The sequence below is a fragment of the Salmo salar genome, chromosome ssa01, assembly GCF_905237065.1.
Source record: "Salmo salar chromosome ssa01, Ssal_v3.1, whole genome shotgun sequence".
NCBI lineage: Eukaryota > Metazoa > Chordata > Actinopteri > Salmoniformes > Salmonidae > Salmo > Salmo salar.
In genome coordinates this window covers 52,154,022-52,178,547 of record NC_059442.1, presented here as the reverse complement: position 1 = coordinate 52,178,547, position 24,526 = coordinate 52,154,022, and the positions used below count along the sequence as shown (strand labels likewise).

The following is a 24,526-nucleotide window of genomic DNA, read 5'->3' as shown; positions in this document are numbered from 1 at the left end:
TACGGTGAAGCATGGTGGTGGCAGCATCATGCTGTGGCGATGTTTTTCTGAGGCAGGGACTGGGAGACTAGTCAGGATCAAGGGAAAGATGAACGGCGCAAAGTACAGAGAGATCCTCAATGAAAACCTGATCCAGAGCGCGCAGGACCTCAGACTGGGGTGAATGTTCACCTTCCAACAGGACAATGACCCTAAGCACACAGCCAAGCCAATGCAGAAGTGGCTTCGGGACAAGTCTCTGAATGTCCTTGAGTGGCCCAGTCAGAGCCCGGTCTTGAACCCGATTGAACATCTCTGGAGAGACCTGGAAATAGCTGTGCAGTGACGCTCCCCATCCAACCTGACAGCTTGAGAGGATCTGCAGAGAAGGGGAGAAACTCCCCAAATACAGGTGCCAAGCTTGTAGCGTCATACCCAAGAAGACGCGAGGCTGTAATCGCTGCTAAAGTACTGAGTAAAGGGTCTGAATACTTATGTAAATGTGATAGTTTTTTTTTTAAATACATAAACTATTTAATACATTTTAGAATAAGGCTGTAACGTAACAAAATGTGGAAAAAGTCAAGGAGTCTGAATACTTTCCGAATGCACTGTATGTATAATTGCATAGATGAAGGCCCATGCTAATATTCAGAGTGACCTCACACCAGATGATGTAGGAGGTCAAGGGTCATATCTTGAGGAGCTGCTCAGCAGCTGCCAAGTGGAACAAGAAGTTTTCGGTAGCAGGCGGGAAGTGACGCTGCTTTAAGTTCTCCAGGGTGATTTTAGAGTTTTCACAGTCCTCAGCTAAGGACGCCAGGTTAGCAAGGATCTCCCTTGTCTTTATGGAAATGTCCTGGAAAACAGGTTGAATTTCAGTCATCATCGCAAACAGACAGCTTTTTTTTTTAAAGATTGTGCTAAATACCTGAATACTTTTAATGTATTACATTTCTATAACACTTCATTACATGTATAATCTCAAATTGTATAAAATACTAAGTCTTTGAATAGACATCCACAAACATCATCTCTGAGCACAGAAGGACAAATGGTAAGGATGTCATGTGTGCTTTCAACTCACCTTGATAACCTGCCCATCTGTTCTATCAGCATCCTCTGCAGACTGGACAATGACGAGGCCAATGTCTTTGTGCAACTTTCCCATAGCCATGGCCTCTGGTAGTGTGGTAGAGACGTCATAGTGTTTAAGAAATGGTGGATGCTTGCATTGGTAGCAAAGTTTATCTTCAGTAGAATTTTTTTTAAACATCGTTCTTCACTTTGTCTTCTACACTCATAGGAAGAATATACTAATTGTGACACCCACCTTTGGCACTCTGGGATATGGTAATCTCAGTATCTGGGAGGTTTACATACACATCAAACAAGTCAGATCTGTTGCTCACTTGTGGGTCAACAAATCCTGCGACATATCCTGCAGAGACAGTGAGCATATGGGTGAATGCAGATGGTGGATACTCAAATTGAACACTAGGTTGAAAATCTCCAAGGAACATGTTTCTTTATGAACAACATGCATGTAAATTAATTAAATGCAAGTCAATTATTGCATGAGTCTTCCTGTGTCTGTCAGTGAAGAACTGACTGTTGGGAAACAATGGGTATCTGTTCAATATCTGGGTTGTGTTCATTAGGACATGCAAAGGAAAACATTTTAAAATAGTTTTGCAACAGAAAATGAACATATCCTATTGGACAGGTCCAGGAAGTCCCTCCCTTAGTCCATTTTCTTCTCTTTGGTGTTTAATGATCACACCCAAGTCTGAATCAGTTTGTTGTAATGTGGATCTAATGATCCAGACATCCTCACCAGTGCATGTCCTGAGATTCTCCAGCTCACTGTCAGTCAGGTGGACATAAGGGTGCAGAATGGACCAGTCTTTCCTGTGCCATGTCAGAGCTGGAAGAGCTCTGTGGGAGGAGAATACAATTAAATCATACATTTAATATAATGATTAGAATGTTCTTTCAGAAAATGACATTGTTATCCACTTCTACAATGAAGTCCAATATACAATGAAGTATATTGAATATTCTACATTTCCATCGTTTGTGCCCCACCGTAATGTAACAATTATGTTTGTCAAAGCTCAAACCATAACTGCATTTCCTCATTTGCCTTAGTCACCTTGTGAACTCCAACAGTGCTTCAATCCGAGGGTGATGGACCACAATCCTCTTCTTTAGCATAAGGGCTGTGTACAGGATGATGGTCTCCATCCCAAACTGGGACACCACATCTGAAACAGTAATCACAAGATAGTCACCCTAATCCTGCCAATCAAATGGTATCAGCTTCTTCATGGACATGCTTCTTTGCATACCATTAAGAAATCTTGACAGTGTCAAGCACCTTGTATCAACAATAATTTCCTTACACTGTAATAACTGTTTTAAGTACACATTTTACCTTTCACTGAGCCTGCCAAGTACGCCTTCCTGACATCGTAGTCCTTGATGAGAAATGAGCCGTTCTCATCACTCTGGCAGATGCCTTTGGTGAGGACTGCAATGTAACCCTCCATCATTTTCACTGGGCTCCCATGTTTGATGTACATCCTGAATGATAAAATACACATGAAGAAATACATTTTTGGGGAAGTATTAAATAAGCAGACACTTAGCCATGGGGATGCATTAGTGTAGTATGTTGTACCTGCATAGTACTCGACTGAATGCGGCATACTTCTCAGGGTTGAAGTCCTTTGCTGTGACAACTAATGAAAAATGTGTGACCTAAAGAGAGAGAAATATGAGCAATATAATAGAAGTTATCATCATTAGGCCTACAACACCTTTGTTACAGTTCTTTCAATGAATGGAGAATGTATAAACTAACTGTACCTTCTTTAGGGCGGTGGGTTCCTGTACCTCTACAGTGGATATATAGTACCAGGTACGGCAGAACTGTCCGAACACAAAGGTGTTCAGGCCCTGGCTGTCCCGTGTGAGACAGCACTTACTGAGCAGGACCTCCCGGAGCTCAGCACTGACTGAGGGATAGCACCACACCCACAAGGTGTCTGCATTCACGTCTTTCTCTGTGTGGGGGAAGAATGGGAGTATACTATGTCATATTACTTTCACAACTCATTATCACAAATATTACCAGTATATATTTCAATTAAATTGGAACTGTTCTCAAGATTTACAGGAAGTCAAATACTTGATCACATTGATATCATGTGGTGACAGTCAAAGCCAAACAAGAGAACACTTGGCATGCATCAACCAGCAGGATAACATAATTACAACAAGGGAATGATATTCGGTGTTTTGCCTTACCAATTAATCCAATGCTTAGCATGAGCTGAGTTTCTGGTGCCGCCATCTCCCATTACAGTTCAGTCGTAAACTGTGGGAGTTGATCATTAGGGACTCGTGATAGCTTGTTACTTAGGACAAGGAAGCAACACTTTCACCAAACAAGCAGGCCGAAGTAATATTAGTTTTACATTGGATATTCGGCTTTCTCCAGTCAATGGCTATTGAACCAAGCATGCCATGACTATGAAGATGGTACAGTATATTCTGAATCGGGTGGATGGAGAAAAATCTGAAATTTCTATTAAAAAAAAGATGTGGATTTTTGTCCATCCTCCCCCGATTCATAATATATAGTTTTCATAGTCATGGCACGCTTTGTCTAAGCTATTGAAGATTGAAACCTTATTATTAAAAACAAAAAGAAAGAAAGAAAAGGTGTGGATTTTTCTCCATCCACCCCTGATTCAGAATATACCATCTTCATAGAGCTTGCAAGCTTGTAGTCCTAAAATCCAGAAATAAGTTACCTCTGGTTCGTTCAGCCATCCCTATGGGAAAAATGTATGGGGAAAGAAATGCTAAAAGCAGAGCTGCCCTATTTTTCGGTGCCATCGTGCCAACCAGCATGGCTACCACAGCATTCTGCAGCGATACGTAATCTCATCTGGTTTTCACTTAGTGGGACTATCATTTGTTTTTCAACAGAACAATGACCCAACACACCTCCAGGCTGTGTAATGGCTATTTGACCAAGTCGGAGAGTGATGGAGTGCTGCATCAGATGACCAAGCCTCCACAATCACCTGACCTCAAACCAATTGAGATGGTTTGGGATTAGTTGGACTGCAGAGTGAAAGAAAAGCAGCCAACAAGTGCTCAGCATATGTGAAAACTCCTTCAAGACTGTTGGAAAAGCATTGCAGGTGAAGCTGGTTGTGAGAATGCCAAGAATATGCAAAGCCAAAGCGGGGCTACTTTATCGAATTTGTTTAAACACTTTTTTGGTTACTACATGATTACATATGTGTTATTTCATAGTTTTGATGTCTTCACTATTATTCTACAATGTAGAAACAGTATAAATAAAGAATAATCCTTGAATGAGTAGGTGTCCAAACTTTTGACTGGTACTGTAAGTATGCCCCCAATGCAATTCTGAATTCAAATCCATCAACAGTGTGATTTCAACAGATTTTTTACTTTACTTTGTCAAATGAACTAGCTAATTGTCTTTTGTTGAATTTATATAACATTCCAACCTTGTTTAGCATTATCTAGTACAATTGTGTCATGTTTTCACGATTTGCAACATTTTGCATCAGTTTCAATACGGAACTTTTATTTTGAAGGCGAACAACCTATTCCACTCTTGTCGCTCACGCTAATGTGTGTTCACAACACACTGGTCTTTTCCCTCGTACCGACTGACAGTCGTGGCAACCTAACACTCACTCCACCAATATGTCGAGTTGACAAACCCAGCTAAGGTTATACCTACATTAACCAGCCACAATGAATGATTAGCTACAATAACTTCGACTGTCATAACATTTGATTTGAGGAGAAGTCATGTAGCTACAGTTTGCAGAATACACTTATGCTCATAACTATAGCTACAGTACTAGGAAACAAAGTTAATGAAAGTACAATTACCGTGTGTATCGTCCAGATCTGCAATTATGATCGTGCAGAGTGAGCCAATCTAGAACATTTATAAATTATTAGCTAACATTGACGCTTTCAAAAAGCAAAGTCTATCAAATTATCTTCCTACTTCCTGATAGTGGTTCTTCTTCTTCGGTTGCTTTAAGAATAGAAGTAGAGATGGTAAAATTACCTTTGAAGAAAACCATGAAAAAGTCTTTTTCTTTTTTACACTGACTTTTTTTGGAGTATAAAGAAAGAAATACACAGCACAAATGCAGACTTTTTCGTCGTTTAGGATTAATATCTTTGGTGCCACCTGCTGTGTTGGCGGTATTACTGTATCATCACTGTAGAAATACTATATTAGAAAAGTTAATTCCTCTTATCCTCTCATAGAAAAAATATGTATCTCAATTTACCCCCAATCAATGTATCACAAATTTTCTTTTTTTATTTATGTTGTGCTCAAAGACCGTATTATTTAAATGTCACATTAAATGTCAGGTTATGTTTTCATCTCAAATGCCTGCAAAGCAAATGAATGTTTATTAATATTTAATTAATACGTATATTTATTTGTTTAATTCTTTACAGCAACGTCATGAGAAAAAAAAATCACATGAAATTAAAATACATTTTCCTCTCAATAATTCTTAATAATTTACTTAAGGCCTTTCTATCTGATGTACGTCTGTTCTGTTACATACGGGAACCTTTGTCGTCACTGATGTGGGCCGTTCACGTGGTTCATTCCTTTCCTAGGAGCTTGTCGGAACGGGTGAATGCCTGGCGCGGATGGACCGGTGAAATTAGTCAAATTCACCCAAACCAACCTTCTCTTCATTCCGCGAGAAAGTCAGAAAAATGCCGGCATATTTCCAACGACCGGAGAATGCTCTCAAACGAGCAAATGGTGAGTCGTATATGATAATTTCTTAGATGTCCGCGCTTGCTTCCCAGTTATGTATTCGCATTGGTTTGCCGTGGTTCGCTAGCTACGCATGGCGGGGGGACATGTTGTAAGTACAGGTACACCCATTCAAGCCACCCGTGTCACTAGGCCTTTGAATAACACTACCCATAATTACGTTAAAAGATGTATAGCCCGGCTAATTCAGCAAGAGTACTTTAAATCTAAAGTCACACCGATCAGATTTATGTCTGTTACTGATGATAGGCCGGGTGCATCGAAAAGTACCTGCCATCTTGTTCACTCTGACTAGCTAACATTAACGTCAGCACGTCCTAGCCTTGAAGGGTTAGCTAACGTATTAGCATATCCCCTAGCTAAGCTGCTAACTAGTGACACGGGGATCAACTTGTCCAACTCACTCGGAAGTCAGTAATAATCGGTTTCGCCACATCAACTGAAAGGTAAGAGCTGCTGCTGGTTCATGTTTTTAGCCTTGTATTGGATAACTAACTAGGTAACTAGCTAGATTGGATCACCAAAACAGAAGGCCCAGCTAAGATTGGCTATCAATGGGCGAGTTGGTTTTGCATCGCCCTGTTCCCCGGGCAGGGTTTGCACAACCCAACCCCCCCCCATGGAAGTCGGTTGTCACATGATGTTGTCATAGCTAACGTTCTCTGTACTAATTAATCTTGCATTTATATTGTCACTCGTTAGTCAACATATGGCTGGTTTGGGGTGTAGCTAAATAGCTACTATAGTAGCTAAAGTGCAGCTAGTAGCTTAGCGGTTGGGACAGTAACCCCTAGTCTAGGGGTCCCGTACTACTATTGCTGACCCTGTAAAACAACACATTTCACTGGACCTGTCCGGTGTATGTGATCATAAAAAATGCAATATATAGTCAGCTATCAGGGCCTCGTTTCCCAAAAAGTATCTTAAGGCTATGTTCATCATTAGAACGAACCTTCGTAGAAGCATCGTTAAATCTCATTCGACATCGTTACTAAAGTTGCACTTGAAAAAGGCTCATAATCTAAAGCCTGCCTCAAACCACTTGAAGAACAGCAAAATGCGTGGTTAGGTGTTGGTTTCCCCCCCCCTGCCGAGTCACTTTATACACAGACGTCCACAAAACAGAATCAAGATGTTTATCTGTCTCTGTGATGTACATAACTTCACGAAGTTGACTACGAATCCAAAGTTCCCAATGTCTGCAGTTGTTATAAACAAGCAAAGGGTTAAAAAAGATGCTTCAAATGAGAGCCGGGATGACTGCATTCAAATATAAATAGCCTAACTAAAGTATAGGATACATAGGCCCATGTACTGTTATTTCAATGATATTGAAATCAATTTCATGTTAGTTCAATGTTTTATTTGGCTACTGTCTAATTTCTGCCTCAATATATTTAATGATGTGTAGCCTAATGTGTGCAATGATGTGCCAAATCATGATTAAGTGCGTTTATTATAGGGTAAGCATTAGAATAAGCCGTCTCAATATTTGCGGCCATACGTGATATCTTTCTAGGAGCTGATCTGTCATTATTGTGGAATAATTATAAGATCAAGGTAGGATATGAATGGAGAAAGCTGATCTGAGCGACGGACTGCCTTTCTTTCGATCCTATCAGTATCGACACGTGCCTCCATGATGCTCTTAGCAATGTTCTTTCGTTGCAAATTCGGCTGTTGTAGGAAAGATGCATCGCTAAAACACTCGTAAGCCTAAATTCCAGCGCCGTCGGGGAAACCGGACTCAGATATTTGTCACCTATTAGGTGTCCCTTGTGCATGAAAGTTATATTGCAGCAACTGATTCACCTTCAGAACCTTTTTCATCCTTTTTCATGTAATGTGCTATGTTTTTACAGAGTTTTTGGAGGTGGGCAAAAAGCAGCCAGCTTTGGATGTTTTGTACGATGTCATTAAGAGCAAAAAGCATCGAACATGGCAGAAGATCCACGAGCCCATCATGCTCAAGTACCTGGAGCTCTGCGTGGACCTGCGCAAGAGCCACCTGGCAAAGGAGGGTCTCTACCAGTACAAGAACATCTGCCAGCAGGTCGGTACACCAAGCCCTCTCTTGGACAAGCGTAAACGTTGGATGCTATTGATCCTACAAAGTCACTCACCTGCCGGAGTTAAGTATGAGCCTCTTGTTTTGTAGGTGAACATCAAATCCCTTGAGGATGTGGTTCGAGCCTACCTGAAGTTGGCCGAGGAGAAGACGGAGACGGCCAAGGGGGAGTCGCAGCAGATGGTCCTGGACATTGAGGATCTTGACAACATCCAGACTCCTGAGAGGTATTTAACCTTTTATTTAACTAGGAACCATTTAACCTTAAGATATGGGTCCATTGAAACCTTATTCCAATGTGATGGGCTGATACTATCTTTCAGATATATTGGACTATCCGCAAACGTATTGATTGTTACCACCTTTTTAATAGCTGTAACCATGATAACTATTGTGCTTCACCTCTGCTGTAAACCGTTAGCATGGTGGCGACGTGTGCGCGGGGATGCAATGTTGACGGTGTAGTTCTGTGAGCTCAAATATGACTTGACTACCTTGTGTGATCCTAGTGTACTTCTGAGCGCTGTGAGTGGTGAAGACACCCAGGATCGTACAGACCGTCTGCTGCTCACTCCCTGGGTGAAATTTCTGTGGGAATCCTACCGCCAATGCCTGGACCTGCTGCGTAACAACTCCAAGGTGGAGCGCCTCTACCACGACATTGCCCAACAAGGTGAGCACAGTCTGAACTTTTAACCTGATGTACATCCGGGTAGGAAACTACATTCACCCAATTTGTCAGTGGATGGTCAGGAAGCGAAAATAATTATAATCATTTGTACACGGCAAATTGACCACAAGTAAGCCTAAAAAGATTTGTTTTGGAAAATAGCATTTCCTACCTGATTTACATTGAGACATTCTATTTTTTTTTTTGTGGAAATACTTAGAAACAGATTTCTGAAATTGTTTTTTTTTTTTTACCAAAAACTAAAATCATTTTTACTGAACTTTGGGGGGCCCCAAAAAATTACTTGCGTGCCGCCTTTTGCTGCCCCCTGATGTACATTTTCAGTGCCCGGTTTGAGTGTAGGTTTGATATTATCTAACAATCTTGTTATTAGAAATATAAGTCTGAGATGCATAAGTGTAATATGCTGTGACTGTAGCGTTAGGTTTACTCACATTTTCTGGCACCATAATCAATTTATTGCTCCTTATCCTAATCTTATCCTAATGTACTCCGCAGCTTTCAAGTTCTGCCTTCAGTACACCCGTAAGGCAGAGTTCCGGAAGCTTTGTGACAATCTGCGCATGCATCTGGGTCAGATCCAGCGCCACCACAACCAGAGCACAGCCATCAACCTGAACAACCCTGAGAGCCAGTCTATGCACCTGGAAACACGCCTGGTGCAGCTGGACAGTGCCATCGCCATGGAGCTCTGGCAGGTATTTCAAATGTGATTAGCTTGCCATGTTTAGTTGTATTAATGTCGCATCTCGAATACTTTTATTGCCCATTTTCTTTATTCAACAGGCAATTTTATCTACATTTTATTATGAACATTGATTTTATGTGTTATGAATGGTGAAATTAGATTTTTGATTTTTACAGGAAGCTTTCAAGGCTGTGGAAGACATCCATGGTCTCTTCGCCCTTTCCAAGAAGCCCCCCAAGCCTCAACTTATGGCCAACTACTACAACAAGGTGTCCACTGTGTTTTGGAAGTCTGGGAACGCCCTGTTCCACGCCTGCACCCTCCATCGCCTCTACCACCTTTCCAGGGAGATGCGCAAGAACCTCACCCAGGAAGAGATGCAGAGGTATGCAAGCCCAGTCCTGACCAGTCTGTTGGAATGTGTGGCACATAGAATTACTTGAATGGCCATTCCCTTAACAACAACAAAAACAATGGTCAGACCGTTCATCAACCGGACTTATGGTTTCTCTCTTACCTTAATCACATGTCGATCAGTCACCCTCACACCTCTGCCCCATTTGCAACTAATCAGTGCCTTTTGTTACGCTACAGGACACTGCCCCCTTCCTCTTCATGTTCGTGTGCTTTTTGTCATCAATGTTTGGTGATGGGTAGATCCAAGTGTAACAGTATAGCTTCCGTCCCTCTCCTCGCCCCAACCTGGGCTTGAACCAGGGACCCTCTGCACACATCAACAACTGACACCCACGAAGCATCGTTACCCATCGCGCCACAAAAGCCGCGGCCCTTGCAGCGCAAGGGGAACAACTACTTCAAGGTCTCAGAGCGAGTGACGTCACCCGATTGACACGCTATTAGCGCGCACCACCGCTAACTAACTAGCCATTTCACATCGGTTACACAAGGTTGCAGGTCAGGCAGTTGCTCACGGCTCTCCTCTCTCCTCTCTCTCCCTCAGGATGTCTACAAGGGTCCTCCTGGCCACCCTGTCCATTCCCATCACCCCGGAACGCACCGACATCGCCCGCTTGTTGGACATGGACGGCATAATCGTGGAGAAACACCGTAGGCTGGCCACACTACTGGGCCTGCAGTCCCCACCAACCCGCCAGAGCCTCATCAATGACATGGTATGTACCCACATGCATGGAACAGACTAGAAATAACCATAGATTTCTGTTTGTGAGCAGGCCGGTAACAGTATGTCCCATATGTCAGTGTTAGGAGTTTTGTATTCTACTTGTTTTAGTCCTGTGAACTACCCATACAGATACATTTGTTTACTACATAATGAACAATTCAAATAAACACTCGTTTTTCCATTGCTGAGATTTACTTGCATGACGTTAGCTTGTCCAAAAATAGTCTGACTTGGTTTTTACCAGAGGAAGTTTGACCAACTGCTGTTTCTTTTTTAGTTGTCCTTTTGTCAGGGGTCTTTCAGTGCTATGTGCATGTTATGTTTCCCCCTTTAGGTTCGGTTCAACTTGCTGCAGTACATTGTACCTGAAGTGAAGGAGCTGTACAATTGGCTGGAGATGGACTTCCACCCACTGAAGCTGAGCGGAAGAGTAACAAAGGTAACATTTGAATTCAGAGAAGTTACAATGTCGCAACATTGGGCAATTTGACTTGCAACTGTCCAAAACCGATATAAAATACATACAAATATAATTCCTCTGAAATTACAACTATTTGTGTCATGGCTGATTCATTTACCATTTGTTTTTCTTCATCTGTGGTATTGACCTTCCTCATAGGTGTTGAACTGGGTGAGAGACCAGTCTGACAAGGAGGCGGACCTCCAGCAATATGTTCCCCACCTGCAGAGTAATACCATCCTCAGGCTGCTGCAGCAGGTGACTGATTGCTCACTTATACTTTAATGGTCTGTTAATCTCACTTGTAATTAAATGGCACGAATATGTGCCAAACAATAACTGATTCAATACAATGCCATACAATATGACTTTATTATTAACTATGTCTGTTGTCCTTGTAACTCTATAGTGCAGGGATGGGCACTAGGAGGCCCGCGAGCCGATTTAAATACCACCCACGGTGGATTTAGTAAAAAAAAAAAAAATTAAGTGGATAAAATTACATTTGAACATATAAAACCTGATAGAAAGTATGTAAATGTTATCTACCTAATGTATTTTAAAATCACTGTCCTTATTACAGCACGCATTGATTATACATTTTTTTTTTTACTAACAAACGGTCCAAAAAAATATCCTGACGTGGCCCTCAAGCCTCAGGATGTTGCCCATCCCTGCTATAATGTGGAATGCATGATTTCATTGATTGTAACAATATGCTGTGTAACATGTCATGTATTGTATGTACATTGTGGTCCTATTAACTAATCACTGACCTCTTTTGTTTTAATGGGATATTAGGTGGCTCAGATCTATCAAAGCATTGAGTTCAACCGTCTGGCCTCCCTGGTTCCATTTGTGGATCCCTTCCAATTGGAGCGCTCCATTGTGGATGCTGCTCGACACTGCGATCTGCAGGTAGAGTACTGGACATGGATTTGTCAATAATATTCTCTGTGCAAAATTGTACAAACACCCAAGTTGATTTTTCACCTAAATACATTGTTTTTTTTAATTCTCATACCTATTCAGTCAATATTTCCACAACTAAAATATTAACACACTTCTGTTTGTTACACAGAATGACTTGAAATCCTTTTGAAATGTCTTTTTCTAGGTTCGAATTGACCACACCACTCGCAACCTGAGCTTTGGTTCAGACCTGAATTACTCCACCAAGGAGGACTCTCCCGTGGGGCCGTTCTTGCAGAACATGCCCTCTGCCCAGATCAGGAACCAGCTGACAGCCATGTCGTCTTCCTTGGCCAAGGCAATCCAGGTCATCAAGCCTGCATCCATGCTGGTGAGTACAGCCTCCCGTCGAGATGGCATTTGTACATGCACTGCTAGCCCTAAAAGAAGTAGACAACGTCGCTGTCCTCCCTGATAAAATATCAAAACGTGCTTTCAGCATTCCATAAATTATTATAAGGTATTAAGGCATTTTGAAAAGGTAACATTTTGTGCCAATACTATATGTATTGTTCCGTGCATACACACACACACACACCACCAATTCACATTGATACTGCGTGAAACCCCTATTCATGCACAATCTTTATTGCTCCTCTTCATTCTCGCTCTAACAAACCTCTCCCCATCTCTCACTCTTCTACCCTCTTGTCCACCATTTCCAGAAAGAGCGCGAGGAGCAGAGCCAGCTAGCCATCACCGCCTACCTGAAGAACGGCCGCAAGGAGCACCAGCGCATCCTGGCCCGCCGGCAGACCATCGAGGAGCGCAAGGAGCGCCTGGAGAACCTCAACATCCAGCGGGAGAAAGAGGAGCTGGAGCAGCGCGAGGCGGAGCTGCAGAAGGTGCGCAAGGCAGAGGAGGAGCGCCTGCGCCAGGAGGCCAAGGAGCGCGAGAAGGAGCGCATCATGCAGGAGCACGAGCAGATCAAGAAGAAGACGGTGCGCGAGCGGCTGGAGCAGATCAAGAAGACAGAGCTGGGAGCCAAGGCCTTCAAAGACATCGATATAGAGGTAAACCACACACAAGCTCAACTAAGCTGTACACTCTGACACCCGACCAACATATTGCTTTGTTAAAAATGAAAAGATCGCAGATTGAGATCGATGGGTCAAACCCTTATCAGTACCATAAGTGTTTGCCTGGAATGTACACTGAACAAAAATGATATAAACTCGACATGTAAATTGTTGGTCCCATTTTCATGTGCTGAAATCAAAGATCCCAGAAATGTTCCGTAGACACACAAAGCTTATTTCTCAAATGTTGTGCCCAAATGTATTTACATCCCTATTAGTGAGAATTTCTCCTTTGCCAAGATAATCAATCCACCTGACAGGTGTGGTATATCAAGAAGCTGATCAAACAGTCATGGTCATTACACCTTGTGCTGTGGCCAATAAAAGGCCACTAAAATGTGCATCGTTTTGTTACACAATACGATGCCATAGATGTTTTGAGGGAGCATGCAATTGGCATACTGACTGCAGGAATGTCCACCAGAGCTGTTGCCAGAGAATTTAATGTTAACTTCTCTACCATAAGCCTCCTCAAATGTCGTTTTAGAGAATTTGGCAGTTGTCCTCACAACCGCAAACCGCTCGCCCACACGAAGCCATACACGTGGTCTACGTGTATTGCATCGTGTGGGCGAGCGGTTTGCTGATGTCAACGTTGTGAACAGAGTGCCCCGTGGTGGTGCGGTTATGGTACGGGCAGGCACAAGCTACGGACAATGAACACAATTGCATTTTATCAATGGCAAATTGAATGCACAGAGATACCGTGACGAGATCCTGAGGCCCATTGTCGTGCCATTCATCCGCCGCCTTCACCTCATATTTCAGCATGATAATGCACAGCCCCATGTCGCAAGGATCTGTACACAATTCCTGGAAGCTGAAAATGTCCCAGTTCTTCCATGACCTGCAGTACTCACCAGCCATGTCACCCATTGAGCATGTTTGGGATGCTCTGGGTTGACGTGTACGACAGTGTCTTCCAGTTCTCGCCAATATCCAGCAACTTTTCACAGCCATTAAAGAGGAGTGGGACAACATTCCACAGGCCACAACCAATAGCCTGGTCAACTCTGTGAAAGAGATGTGTCACGCTGCATGAGGCAAATGGTGGTCACACCAAATACTGACTGGTTTTCTGATCCACGCCCCTACCTTTTTTATAAAAGGTATCTGTGACCAACGGATACATAGCTGTATTCCCAGTCATGTGAAATCCATAGATAAGGGCCTAATGAATAGATTACAATTGACTGATTTCGTTATGAACTGTTACTCAGTAAAATCTTTGAAATTGTTGCATTTATTTTTGTTCAGTATAGATAGTTTATTGATCACGTATACAATTTTAACCTCCCTTGTTATTGCAGGTCAACGAAATGCGTATATTTCTAGCTCAAATTGCAACAATATCTAGCAATACAATACATACATAATCCAAAATCAAAACAAGAATAAGAAATTTAAGGCATGTTAGAACAAGCAATGTCGGAGTCCGGAATATTAACCTATATCTAGAATGAGTTTTGGAAATGAAGTGTGGCTCTACAATGGTGGAATTAACTAACTGTTAACCTCCTTTTGCACAGGACCTTGAGGACCTGGACCCTGACTTCATCATGTCCAAACAGGTGGAGCAGCTTGAGAAGGAGAAGAGAGAGCTTCAGGACCGCCTGAAGAACCAGGAGAAAAAGGTGAAGACATTTACAGTTCAGCAAATGTATATTCCTTGTTTTTGGTCTTGCCTGTCAAACAGGTGATGCATAAAGACCTCCACTAGGGGAAAAATGACTCACTCAATGTTTCGTGGGTCCTTGCAGATTGACTACTTTGAGAGGGCCAAACGTCTGGAGGAGATCCCCTTGATCAAGAAGGCCTATGAGGAGCAGCGTGTCAAGGACATGGAGTTATGGGAGCTCCAAGAGGAGGAGAGGGTAAGACGATATATTTATTTAGCGTCTATGCCTTTTGTGTTGAACATTCACAAAGCCATTGTAGAAGGCAGGCACGAACTGAACGCTCTAGCGATGGAAAACTGTCAGGCTGACTGGTCTCTGTTTTTCGTGATTACATTTTTTTACATTTTTATTGTCGTTACACAATGGTCAATGATTATGGTCCATCTGTTTTGTGTTGTAGATCAGCAACATGAAGGTGGAACGTGAGAGGGCCTTGGAGCACAAGCAAAGGATGTCCAGAATGATGGAGGACAAGGAGAATTTTGTGGGCAAAATAACAGACGCTCGAAGCTTCATCTACGAGGTAAATGCCATTTTTAAAACCGGGTAGTTTGGCTCCTGGATGCTGATTATACCACGGGTATGACAAATAACTGTTTACTGTTCTAAATACATTTGTAACCAGTTCATAATAGCAATATGGCGCCTCGGGGTTTGTGGTATATGGCCAATATACCACGGCTAAGAGCTGTATCCAGGCATTGCGCATAAGAACAGCTCTTAGCCATGGTATATTGGCCATATACCACAAACCCCAAGGCGCCTTATTGCTTAATTAAAATTGGCATGAAACCACCGATTCTAGAAGCCCATTGGCAATGGCATTAAAGGAAAAATCCACCCAAAACCACTCATTCCTGTCATTTCAAGTGTTCCATAACACTGAACAATATTTCTTGTGAATTTTTTTTTCATTTTGTCATTATAATAAGGTTGGTAGCAACATGTGGAATTCTGATGCAGCTCAAGTCGACTACAAAACCCACAATGCAGTGCTCTATATATGGGCGGGCTAGCTAACATAGCTACACAATAATACTAAAGTCAATATTAGCATGTGAAGTAGCTAGTTAGCTGTAATATCGCCTAAACAAACTGCACTATCAATTTAAGAGTCTACAATCTCACCATGTTTAACCTTTAGATCAATATGCCTCAGAGTGGAGTCTGACAATCGCAATAGACTATATGTGGAAACACCCTAACACATTTCTCCTATTTGTCACTGGTCAGTCCATTGCATGACGAGTTACAAATAGGAGAAATGTGTTAAGGTGTTTTCACATATAGTCCTCTTTAAAAGAACCAATCTCAGTCCTCTTTTAAAGTGAACTCTGTGGTAAAAATAAAAGCAAAATATCTCAGTTCTCTTTGTATTCACGCTGCCCTTGCCTTTGAGGACACAACTCGTTTGCCTGTTCACTTCACCTATTTTGTGGTGTGAGTCCTCTTTGCATTCACATTGCTATGTTTAGAAAGGAACCAAGATTTTTTTCCCAACATTCACTCAATGCACTGTGGGTTTTTACAAAGTGCAGGACGAACCATTCCATCCAAATGTGTTAACGGACAGCTAGATCTACCATATACCTACTTACATTTTGGAAGCTAATAGATTACAGTTATGGCTCACCTTTTAACTAAATGCAATCAGAAGATACTATTAACATGTACATATTGGTAACAGAATTAATAACTGCAGATTAAATAACGTTGTAATTGAAAATTGTACACCCAATGTAGGCTACTGCCCCTTTAAGAGCTAGAATATATTTTGTACTCTTATGTTTTCTTACCAAATATGTTGTCATCTCACGCTATTCAAACCCCACTATTGAATAAACAGTTTATGAAGCTCTCTTGGCCTATAGAGCACATCGCAAACAAATAATCTGAACTAAACTCCACACAGAGTATTTTGGAATTTCTGTGCATCCTTGATAAATCGCTAATCAATATCCAAAAACGGCACACGTTTTTTTTTTTCTGTGAACCTGCACAGCATTTTCTCTCTTTTGTGGCACCAATGTGAGGGCCTATGGCAGGGGAAACAGTGTTGCAATAGTCTAGTGTGTGGCGCGGGATTAATAACGAGCAAACCTGGGGAGCTTAGTTTTCACATCGCCCTAAAAAAAGGAACCGGACCGCGGAATTCAAGCGAACCAAACTCAGACCACCTCTCGAGATGGTTTCTGTTGGGGGCCTCTTTTGAGGCGTCTGAGTTCCTTTTTGGAGTGTTCACACCGCACACCAAAAAATTAAGCAAAGCGCACTGAGTTCACAGAAATTGTCTGAAAGGTGTGAACACTGTTAGACCCCATGTTCAATTCCACATTTCTTGAGGTAGGAATATATGGTCTATGGCTCATTCGAGAGAAGACAACCTACCACGTTATGACATCTGACATGTATGATGGAAGGTTTTGGCAATCTAAAAGTCCTATTAACTTCCAGTGTAGTGAGAGCGGCTTTATCTCAGTGCTACGTCATAACCGGCTGAATTTCTGCCTGCTTGAACGGCAATATCTCAGATTAACATGAATTGGCCCAGGGAATGGATAGAACATCACTCAGCGACGCACGAAAACAATATAACATTCAACATGGGTGAATATTTACTTTAAAGAGCTTATCAGTTGCTACAAAGAAAGCAGGAATAACCAGAAAAGTGTTCATTGTCAATGGAGTGACTTATTTTTTTACATTTCCTTTATTAAGAATCCACTTCAGTAAGATATATTTGTTTTATTAAGAATACACCTCAATATTTTTGTTCTTGTTACCATCCAAGGAAAAACTGAAACAGTTCCAGGAGCGCCTGGTGGAGGAGAGGAAGAAGCGTCTAGAGGAGAGGAAGATCCAGCGCAAGGAGGACCGTCGCAACACCTTCTACCGCCAGAAGGAGGAGGAGGCCCAGCGCATCCACGAGGAGCAGCTCAAGAAAGGTACATCCGAGTTACACCTCAGGCCCAGAGAAGACTTGCTGTGTATAGTATGGGTGTATATAGTATGGATGTCAAGTTATCTTAGATCTTGTCGACTCTGAGTTTCTCTTAAAGGTAATAGTAACTTAATTGATGTCAATGGAAGATATCTGCAAAAACTTAGGTTCTGCACACAGATTTCGGGTCCAAGTGTGTTGGTGTTTGTTCATCTGTGTGTCCCATGTGACGGTTGCCCCCCATAGTCCTCAGTGTCCTGTTGTCTGAATCGACGTGTTATCCCATGTGGTGTCGCAGAGCGCGAGGAGCGTGAGCGCATCGAGCAGGAAGCACGTGAGGCAGAGGAGGCGGAGTACCAGGAGCGCCTGCGCAAACTTGAGGAGCAGGAGAGGAAGCAGCGAGCCCGGCAGCAGGAGATCGAGGAGCGTGAGCGCCGCAGGGAGGAAGAGATGAGGGCCCCTGCTAGGTCTGAAGAGAAACCCAGAGGAGAAGCTAAGGTAGCCTACTACACATTCCTGCCCACATCTCCTCCAGAGCACTTTCTCACAGCTCACTTTCTGTTGAGTCAAAGATGACTCACTTTAGAGGGATGTTAAAATAATTCTAATATTTATAAATGGGTTTATATAGCGCTTAAGTTTTGTTCGCTCAGTGATGATTCTCCTTCATTGATCACTCAAAAGAGCGACTTGAAATGAAATGCACTTCTATTTCACTGGCGAACTGAGAGCGAGAACCACAGGCAGCCATCTCAAAGTAAAAAGTGACATTTCTTGACATTTTGGGTGGAAAGTGGGGCATGAATGTACTCCATTTCCCTGTTTACTTAGTTATGAAGTCCCAAAAATATCAGGTAAAGGTATGAGATGAAATTATCATACTGTTGCAAATATGGTGTTCTATAAAATATAGAAGAGGGGGGGAATCTATCTCAGCAAAAAAAAGAAACTTAACATGTGTAAATATTTGTATGAACATAACAAGATTCAACAACTGAGACATAAACTGAACAAGTTCCACAGACTTGTGACTAACAGAAATGGGAAAAATGTGTCCCTGAACAAAGAGGGGGTCAAAAGTAACAGTCAGTATCTGGTGTGGCCACCATCTGCATTAAGTACTGCAGTGCATCTCCCCCTCATCGACTGCACCAGATTTGCCCGTTCTTGCTGTGAGGTGTTACCCCACTCTTCCACCAAGGCACCTGCAAGTTCCCGGACATTTTTGGAGGGAATGGCCCTAGAGCTCACCCTCCGATAAAACAGGTCCCAGACGTGCTCAATGGGATTGAGATCCGGGCTCTTCGCAGGCCATGGCAGAATACTGGCATTCCTGTCTTGCAGGAAATTGTGCACAGAACGAGCAGTATGGCTGGTGGCATTGTCATGCTGGAGGGTCATGTCAGGATAGGTGACGTTGTTGCCGGTGATGTCTGGTGAGGACCTGCCTTACAACAGGCCTACAAGCCCTCAGTCCTGCCTCTCTCAGCCTATTGCGAACAGTCTGAGCACTGATGGAGCAATCCTGTTGTAACTTGGTGTAACTCGTTCCTGGTGTAACTCGGGCAGTTGTTGTTGCCATCCTGTACCTGTCCCACAGGTGTGATGTTTGGATGTACCGATCCTGCAGATGTTACGTGGTCTGCCACTGCGAGGACGATCAGCTGTCCGCCCTGCCTCCCTGTAGTTCTGTCTTAGGCGTCTCACAGTACGGACATTGCAATTTATTGCCCTGGCCACATCTGCAGTCCTCATGCCTCCTTGCAGCATGCCTAAGGCACGTTCACGCAGATGAGCAGGGACCCTGGGCATCTTTCTTTTGGTGTTTTTGAGTCAGTAGAAAGGTGTCCTAAGTTTTCATAACTGTGACCTTAATTGCCTACCGTCTGTAAGCTGTTAGTGTCTTAACGACCATTCCACAGGTGCATGTTCATTAATTGTTTATGGGTCATTGAACAAGCATGGGAAACGGTGTTTAAACCCTTTACAATGAAGACCTCTGAAGTTATTTGGATTTTTACAAATCTTTGAAAGACAGGGTCCTGAAAAAGGGACGTTTTCTTTTTTGCTGTGTGTGTGTGTGTGTGTGTGTGTGTGTTAATGAAAGTTGTCACTCAGTGTTGTACACTCTTTTCCTCTCTAGGACTGGGGTGCTGAGAAGGAGGAGGGAGGAGGAGGATGGAGGAGGCGTACTGAGGTTGAATCAGAGAGGCGTCGCCCAGTGCCTGATAAGTGAGTGGGACTTAATTCAGACTGTACTTTTGAAGCATTTCATCTGGTTAAAAATACATTTTGTTCACTGGTCAAAAAAAATCTTCTATTACTCTCCATAGTGACGCCGTACCAGATAAGTGAGTGGAATTTCATTCAGATTGCATATTTTGAAGCATTTGACCTGGTTTAAAATACTTTGTGTTCACTGGTCAAAGTGACCTGTCCTATAATGATTCTGTCCTTTCTCTCGCTAGGGACTGGAGAGCCGATGGCGGCGATGACAAAGAAAGAGAGCCACCCTCCAGGAGAGGAGTAGACGGCCCTCGCCGTGGTGGAGCCGACGACCGTGGACCCCCACGCAGGGGCTTTGGGGACGACGACCGCCCCCTGCGCAGAGGCATGGACGAGGACCGTCCACCAAGGAGAACCTTTGGGGATGATGACCGGGGTCTTAGAAGGGGAGGGGACGAGGACCGCGCTCCCCGCAGAGGCTTCGATGATGGCCCCAGGCGTGGCTTTGACGAAGACAGAGGTCCCCGCCGTGGCTTTGATGACGGCCCCCGCAGAGGCACGGACGAGTCCAGGGCCCCCAGACGCGGGGCTGATGATGACACCTGGGGCCCCAGGAGAGGAGGAGATGACGAAAGGGGCGGACCTCGTGACGACAAGCCATGGAAGCCAGCTGGCCGGCCCGGTATGGATGTTTCACATTTAATCTGTCCCAAATATGGATAATTTAAATGTGGTTGCATGTTTGTCTTGTGTAGTATGGTGTGTTGTTGTCGAAAGCCCGCTTCTTTATACTTGTTCTCCTATAATTATGTTAATTCATATTTAATAAACTTCTAATAGTAAATGTTTGTGTAGTGGCAACTTTTGCCAGTTCTTCTTACACGTTGTGCTGGATCATGGGCAGTTGCTCTGGTGTCTGCTTCAGGTGGTGGCTGGCGTGAGAGGGAGAAGGCCCGCGAGGAGAGCTGGGGTCCACCCCGCGAAGGTGGCGGGAGCAAGGAGGGCGACGAGGGCGAGAGAGAGGAAAAACAGGAGAGCGAACGCTTCCCTGAGCGCCGCCCACCCAGGTCAGACGCACAGTATGTGGACTACAAACAGCACTACTGTGATGTGAAGCCTCATACACTATATGATCAGGACTGCCCCTGAACTGATGGATGGTTTTACTCATATAGTGAAAGTCTTACAGGTGTTTAAAAAAAAAAAAAGTATGCTGTAATCGGGGACCTCTGTTTTCAGGGAGGAGGGAGGTGGTGGTGGTGCTTGGAGAAGGCCGGGTGCTGATGATGAGGCGCCCAAGAAAAGCTGGAGAGACTCTGCTCGTCAGGAAGAGCCTGACCGCGAGGATCGCCCTCCTATCCGTCGAGAGCGACCTGAGCGCAGGGATGACCGTGACCGTCCCCCACCCAGCAGAGAGCCTGAAGAAGGTAAGATGAGCCTGCTCAGTCCTCTGCAACCTATCTTACTATCCACATGTTTTTAAATGTCGGTGTAAAGTTTAGTTTTAAACCATTTAGCCAGGTCTGTATTCACTGCAAGCGTCGACCGGTATCAAACATCAACCTATTAATGCAGCAATACTCTTACATGCCTATAATCATGAAAAAATGAGACTACTGTAACCCCTGTTCTCTGGTAGTGTTTCCAGTCTGGAGGATGTATTTTTAAACACAGTACTTAGTTAAGATGCAATCCCCTAACGAGACAGGTTCTCTGCACACAGGAGGAGGCTCTTGGCGCCGTGCCGGCGACGAGAAGCGTGACGTGCGTAAAGAGGAACGTCCGGCTCCCCCCAGACCCAGAGAGGGTGAGCGTGAAGCGGATGGAGAGAAGAGCTCCTGGCGCTCGGAGAAAGACAAAGAGAACGCTGGTCGCGCCAAGAAGACCAACGAAGAGACCGACGATGACGGCTGGACCACTGTGGCCCGCCGCTGAGTCCACCCTCTCTCTGAGCATCTGCTTTCAAATGGCCCCACAAGGACTGTTGTACACCTCTATTGCTGCCAGCCTCCTAGTAATTTAACCTTGGCATAAGCTTGTCATCTCATCAACAATCTCTATTGCCATTGAGTATGTATTTTGTTAGAATTAAGGTTGCTTAACCTAAAAACTAGTTAATTCCCATTTTGATGTGCATGCTTAGAGTATACAATTAGTCTCACTTAATATCTAGTGTGTGGTTCTATCTTAAAGCATTCAACCATATTTGACACAATGAGTTGCATGTTTATAGATAAATACGGCCTTTATTAATAAAGTACTTTGCTCAACAGTTGATTTTCTTTGCTCACTCAATTTCTCTGTTAATGCTCAAGGTCTGACTGATTGTGGTAGCGTAGCCACTTTGTAGAACTTGTCTTACACTTGGTCCTTTTTGAAGGATGAGCAGGATTTGTTATTTTTCTGGTAAGACAAGTTTTAGTAACTTTTTGGTCTTTACTGGGCTGCATCAAATGTGGCATTAACCCTCAACCTAACAACATTTTACATGCACTATAAATACCAAAGTATGTGGACACCCCTTCAAATTAGTGGATTGGACTATTTCAGCCACACCCGTATGCATACACAGGGGCGAAAATCTGATATCAACTTTGGAGGGGACAATTACATGAAATTTTCTCAAGAGCAATTCCTGAGGGGGACACCAAAAGTAGTGCTGTAACACATAGCCTACATTGTAATATGGTAAATGTATATTGAGGAACCAAAGAAATAAGGTGTTTGCCGTACTCCTAACTACCGATACCCAAAACTACACAACTAATCACAACAGCAATACCATTGCCTTTAACAAATCTTAGTTCAGTCACCAGTTTAAGTTGAGAGTGGGGGTATCCATGGCATTTTCCAATTATGTTCCTATTTTACAAGTCAAAAAAATTGAGAACCTTTCATAATGTTGCCAAACAAAGACTCAACAAACTTACCTGAGACTCCCTGTCTCTGCCAGTCTGTCCCTGCATATCTGTCCCCAACTCTGCTGTCTCTGTGCCATCTGTTGCCTGCTCTGCCTAATGACATCATTGTGAAACATTTCCATTAGAATTTCATTTCTTTCTTATGAACATTTTATCAACTAGTCTTTGAGATATTAGGCTACTAGGGTTCTTACTATGCGTTTTGGTGTATTGAAAAATACTCAGATGTCGGTCTTTATTTTTCTACCTGGCTGGCTGGCTACACACACACACAGTGTGTAGGTTATTTACAGTAGGAGATGGGCTTCTATCATCTTCTATCATTCTATTTGGGCTTCGATCTAAAAGGTATCTAGCAAATGTGAAACGGATTAAAATGACAAGAGTTGACAGCTGTATGAGTTCACCATTTACACAACATATGCTGCAACCTTTTGTAATTTTAATAGTTTGTTTCATATTGGCTGGCTTCCAACAATAGCTGAATTTGCAAAGCTAGCGAGCACCAATTCAGTTTCAGTGGTGTTTGCTATAATCTTTGCTACCCGGGTTAAATAAAGGTGAAATAAAATAAATAAATAAAAGTTCACTTGCGACAATTTAGCTTTTGCAACGAGACCATTAAATATATTTAAGACAATGGTAGAAGAGTGTAGTTCTGTTCAGTTTGGATTTCAGTTTATCGCTAACCTTATCACAGGGACTTTGAAGCACTAACTTACATCATCTGCATGCTGATTCCATCTTTGACGACGCCACATAAATGGAATAGGTACTAGCTAGCTTAATAGTTAATATTTGCGCGCTAGCTCTGCATTTTCAGCTAGTGTGTGTGCGCGATTGACTGGATTAACCTCACGTCAGTTACTTGCATTGAGTGCCTTTCAGACAGTAGATACGACCTCTCTGTTACCTAGCAAGCTAAGGAACTAGCAGTGGATCAAACCATTGTGAGGCAAAGGGTGGGGAGGGTTGCAATCTTTTGAAACTTAAAAACGCGCTATTAAGTGTCTATAATCAGCACAATTGCTTTCATTGCGTATTATTAATATTATTTAAATTACATAGTTATGTTTCAGTGATATATTGGGGGGGACAAATCATATTTTTCCCAGGATGGGGGGGTCGTAAAGTAAATAAAAACAAACATATCAATAATGATAATAATAACTGTTGTGCAGGACGCTGCAGAGTCTGTCTGGGTTGATCAGGTGAGGGGTGTATACTTCTGGTACTGGGATGGTTTGGCTGTGGTGGGTCAGTCAAGAGAGGGTATGTGGAGTGTGTTAGCTAGCTATTTGTGTAGGTAGCTATCAAGTATTTCAGATTTCCCTTCCAGTGAAGGGAAATCTTAATGCAGCATACGAATGCAGCATACAGCATACGATGATTCTGTGCTTCCAACTTTGTGGCAACAGTTTGGGGAAGGCCCTTTCCTGTTTCAGCATGACAATGCCCCCGTGCACAAAGTGAAGTCCGTACAGAAAAGGTTTGTCAAGATCGGTGTGGAAGAACTTGACTGGCCTGCACACAGCGTTGACCTAAACCCCATTGAACACCTTGGGGTTAATTGGAACGCCGACTGCGAGCCAGGCCTAATCGCCCAACATCAGTGCCCAACCTCACCAATACTCTTGTGGCTGAATGGAAGAAACTTCCTGCAGCAATGTTCCAGAAGAATGGAGGCTGTTATAGCAGCAAAGGGGGGACCAACTCCATATTAATTCCCATGATTTTGGAATGAGATGTTCGACGAGCATGTCGTGTGCATGGATTACCAAGAAGAAACTATTGGAAAAAGCAACAATC

At 43.1% G+C, this 24,526-nt stretch overlaps 2 protein-coding genes across 13 annotated transcripts in view; one reads left to right on the top strand and one right to left on the bottom strand.

Moving 5' to 3' along the window:
- Nucleotides 1-429: 429 nt before the first annotated feature.
- The window catches only part of dennd10 (DENN domain containing 10), a 38,263-nt gene continuing 14,166 nt past the window's right edge, over nucleotides 430-24,526 (bottom strand). Inside the window, exons 1-11 of one of the 7 annotated variants that reach the window (XM_014199666.2) lie at nucleotides 5,111-5,236; nucleotides 4,927-4,975; nucleotides 3,292-3,401; nucleotides 2,851-3,047; nucleotides 2,663-2,742; nucleotides 2,417-2,565; nucleotides 2,135-2,246; nucleotides 1,817-1,917; nucleotides 1,313-1,420; nucleotides 1,067-1,161; nucleotides 432-838 (exon numbers count right to left, since the gene is read on the bottom strand). In XM_014199666.2, coding sequence (XP_014055141.1) covers nucleotides 671-838; nucleotides 1,067-1,161; nucleotides 1,313-1,420; nucleotides 1,817-1,917; nucleotides 2,135-2,246; nucleotides 2,417-2,565; nucleotides 2,663-2,742; nucleotides 2,851-3,047; nucleotides 3,292-3,337 — 1,056 coding nt within the window. In that variant the 5' untranslated portion in view covers nucleotides 3,338-3,401; nucleotides 4,927-4,975; nucleotides 5,111-5,236 and the 3' untranslated portion in view covers nucleotides 432-670. Of the gene's footprint in view, nucleotides 839-1,066; nucleotides 1,162-1,312; nucleotides 1,421-1,816; nucleotides 1,918-2,134; nucleotides 2,247-2,416; nucleotides 2,566-2,662; nucleotides 2,743-2,850; nucleotides 3,048-3,291; nucleotides 3,422-4,926; nucleotides 5,237-24,526 lie in introns of those variants that run through there. The other 6 variants (XM_045719426.1, XM_045719430.1, XM_014199658.2 and 3 more) reach the window with 6 other exon arrangements.
- On the top strand, nucleotides 5,645-22,071 carry LOC106604689 (eukaryotic translation initiation factor 3 subunit A). 6 transcript variants are annotated; one of them, XM_014199605.2, is made up of 23 exons: nucleotides 5,645-5,833; nucleotides 7,711-7,901; nucleotides 8,007-8,143; nucleotides 8,426-8,589; nucleotides 9,106-9,305; nucleotides 9,472-9,680; nucleotides 10,257-10,428; nucleotides 10,774-10,878; nucleotides 11,059-11,157; nucleotides 11,701-11,817; nucleotides 12,017-12,202; nucleotides 12,537-12,884; nucleotides 14,480-14,584; nucleotides 14,711-14,824; nucleotides 15,030-15,152; nucleotides 17,421-17,574; nucleotides 17,869-18,068; nucleotides 19,714-19,802; nucleotides 19,904-19,921; nucleotides 20,039-20,478; nucleotides 20,701-20,875; nucleotides 21,036-21,223; nucleotides 21,520-22,071. In XM_014199605.2, exons 1-23 carry the CDS (start codon nucleotides 5,785-5,787, stop codon nucleotides 21,729-21,731), a joined length of 3,795 nt encoding a protein of 1,264 aa, XP_014055080.1. In that variant the 5' UTR covers nucleotides 5,645-5,784; the 3' UTR covers nucleotides 21,732-22,071. The 6 variants fall into 6 exon arrangements, with proteins under 6 accessions (XP_014055080.1, XP_014055111.1, XP_014055102.1 ...); XM_014199636.2 differs by having other exon boundaries at nucleotides 5,660-5,833; nucleotides 20,722-20,863; XM_014199627.2 differs by having other exon boundaries at nucleotides 5,660-5,833; nucleotides 20,722-20,875.

Coding starts and splice junctions, on each gene's coding strand:
- LOC106604689 (XM_014199605.2), top strand. CDS start 5,785: ATGCCGGCATATTTCCAACGACCGGAGAATGCTCTCAAACGAGCAAAT. Junction 14,825..15,029: donor AGCTCCAAGAGGAGGAGAGG/GTAAGACGATAT, acceptor TTTGTGTTGTAG/ATCAGCAACATGAAGGTGGA. Junction 17,575..17,868: donor CGAGGAGCAGCTCAAGAAAG/GTACATCCGAGT, acceptor GTGGTGTCGCAG/AGCGCGAGGAGCGTGAGCGC.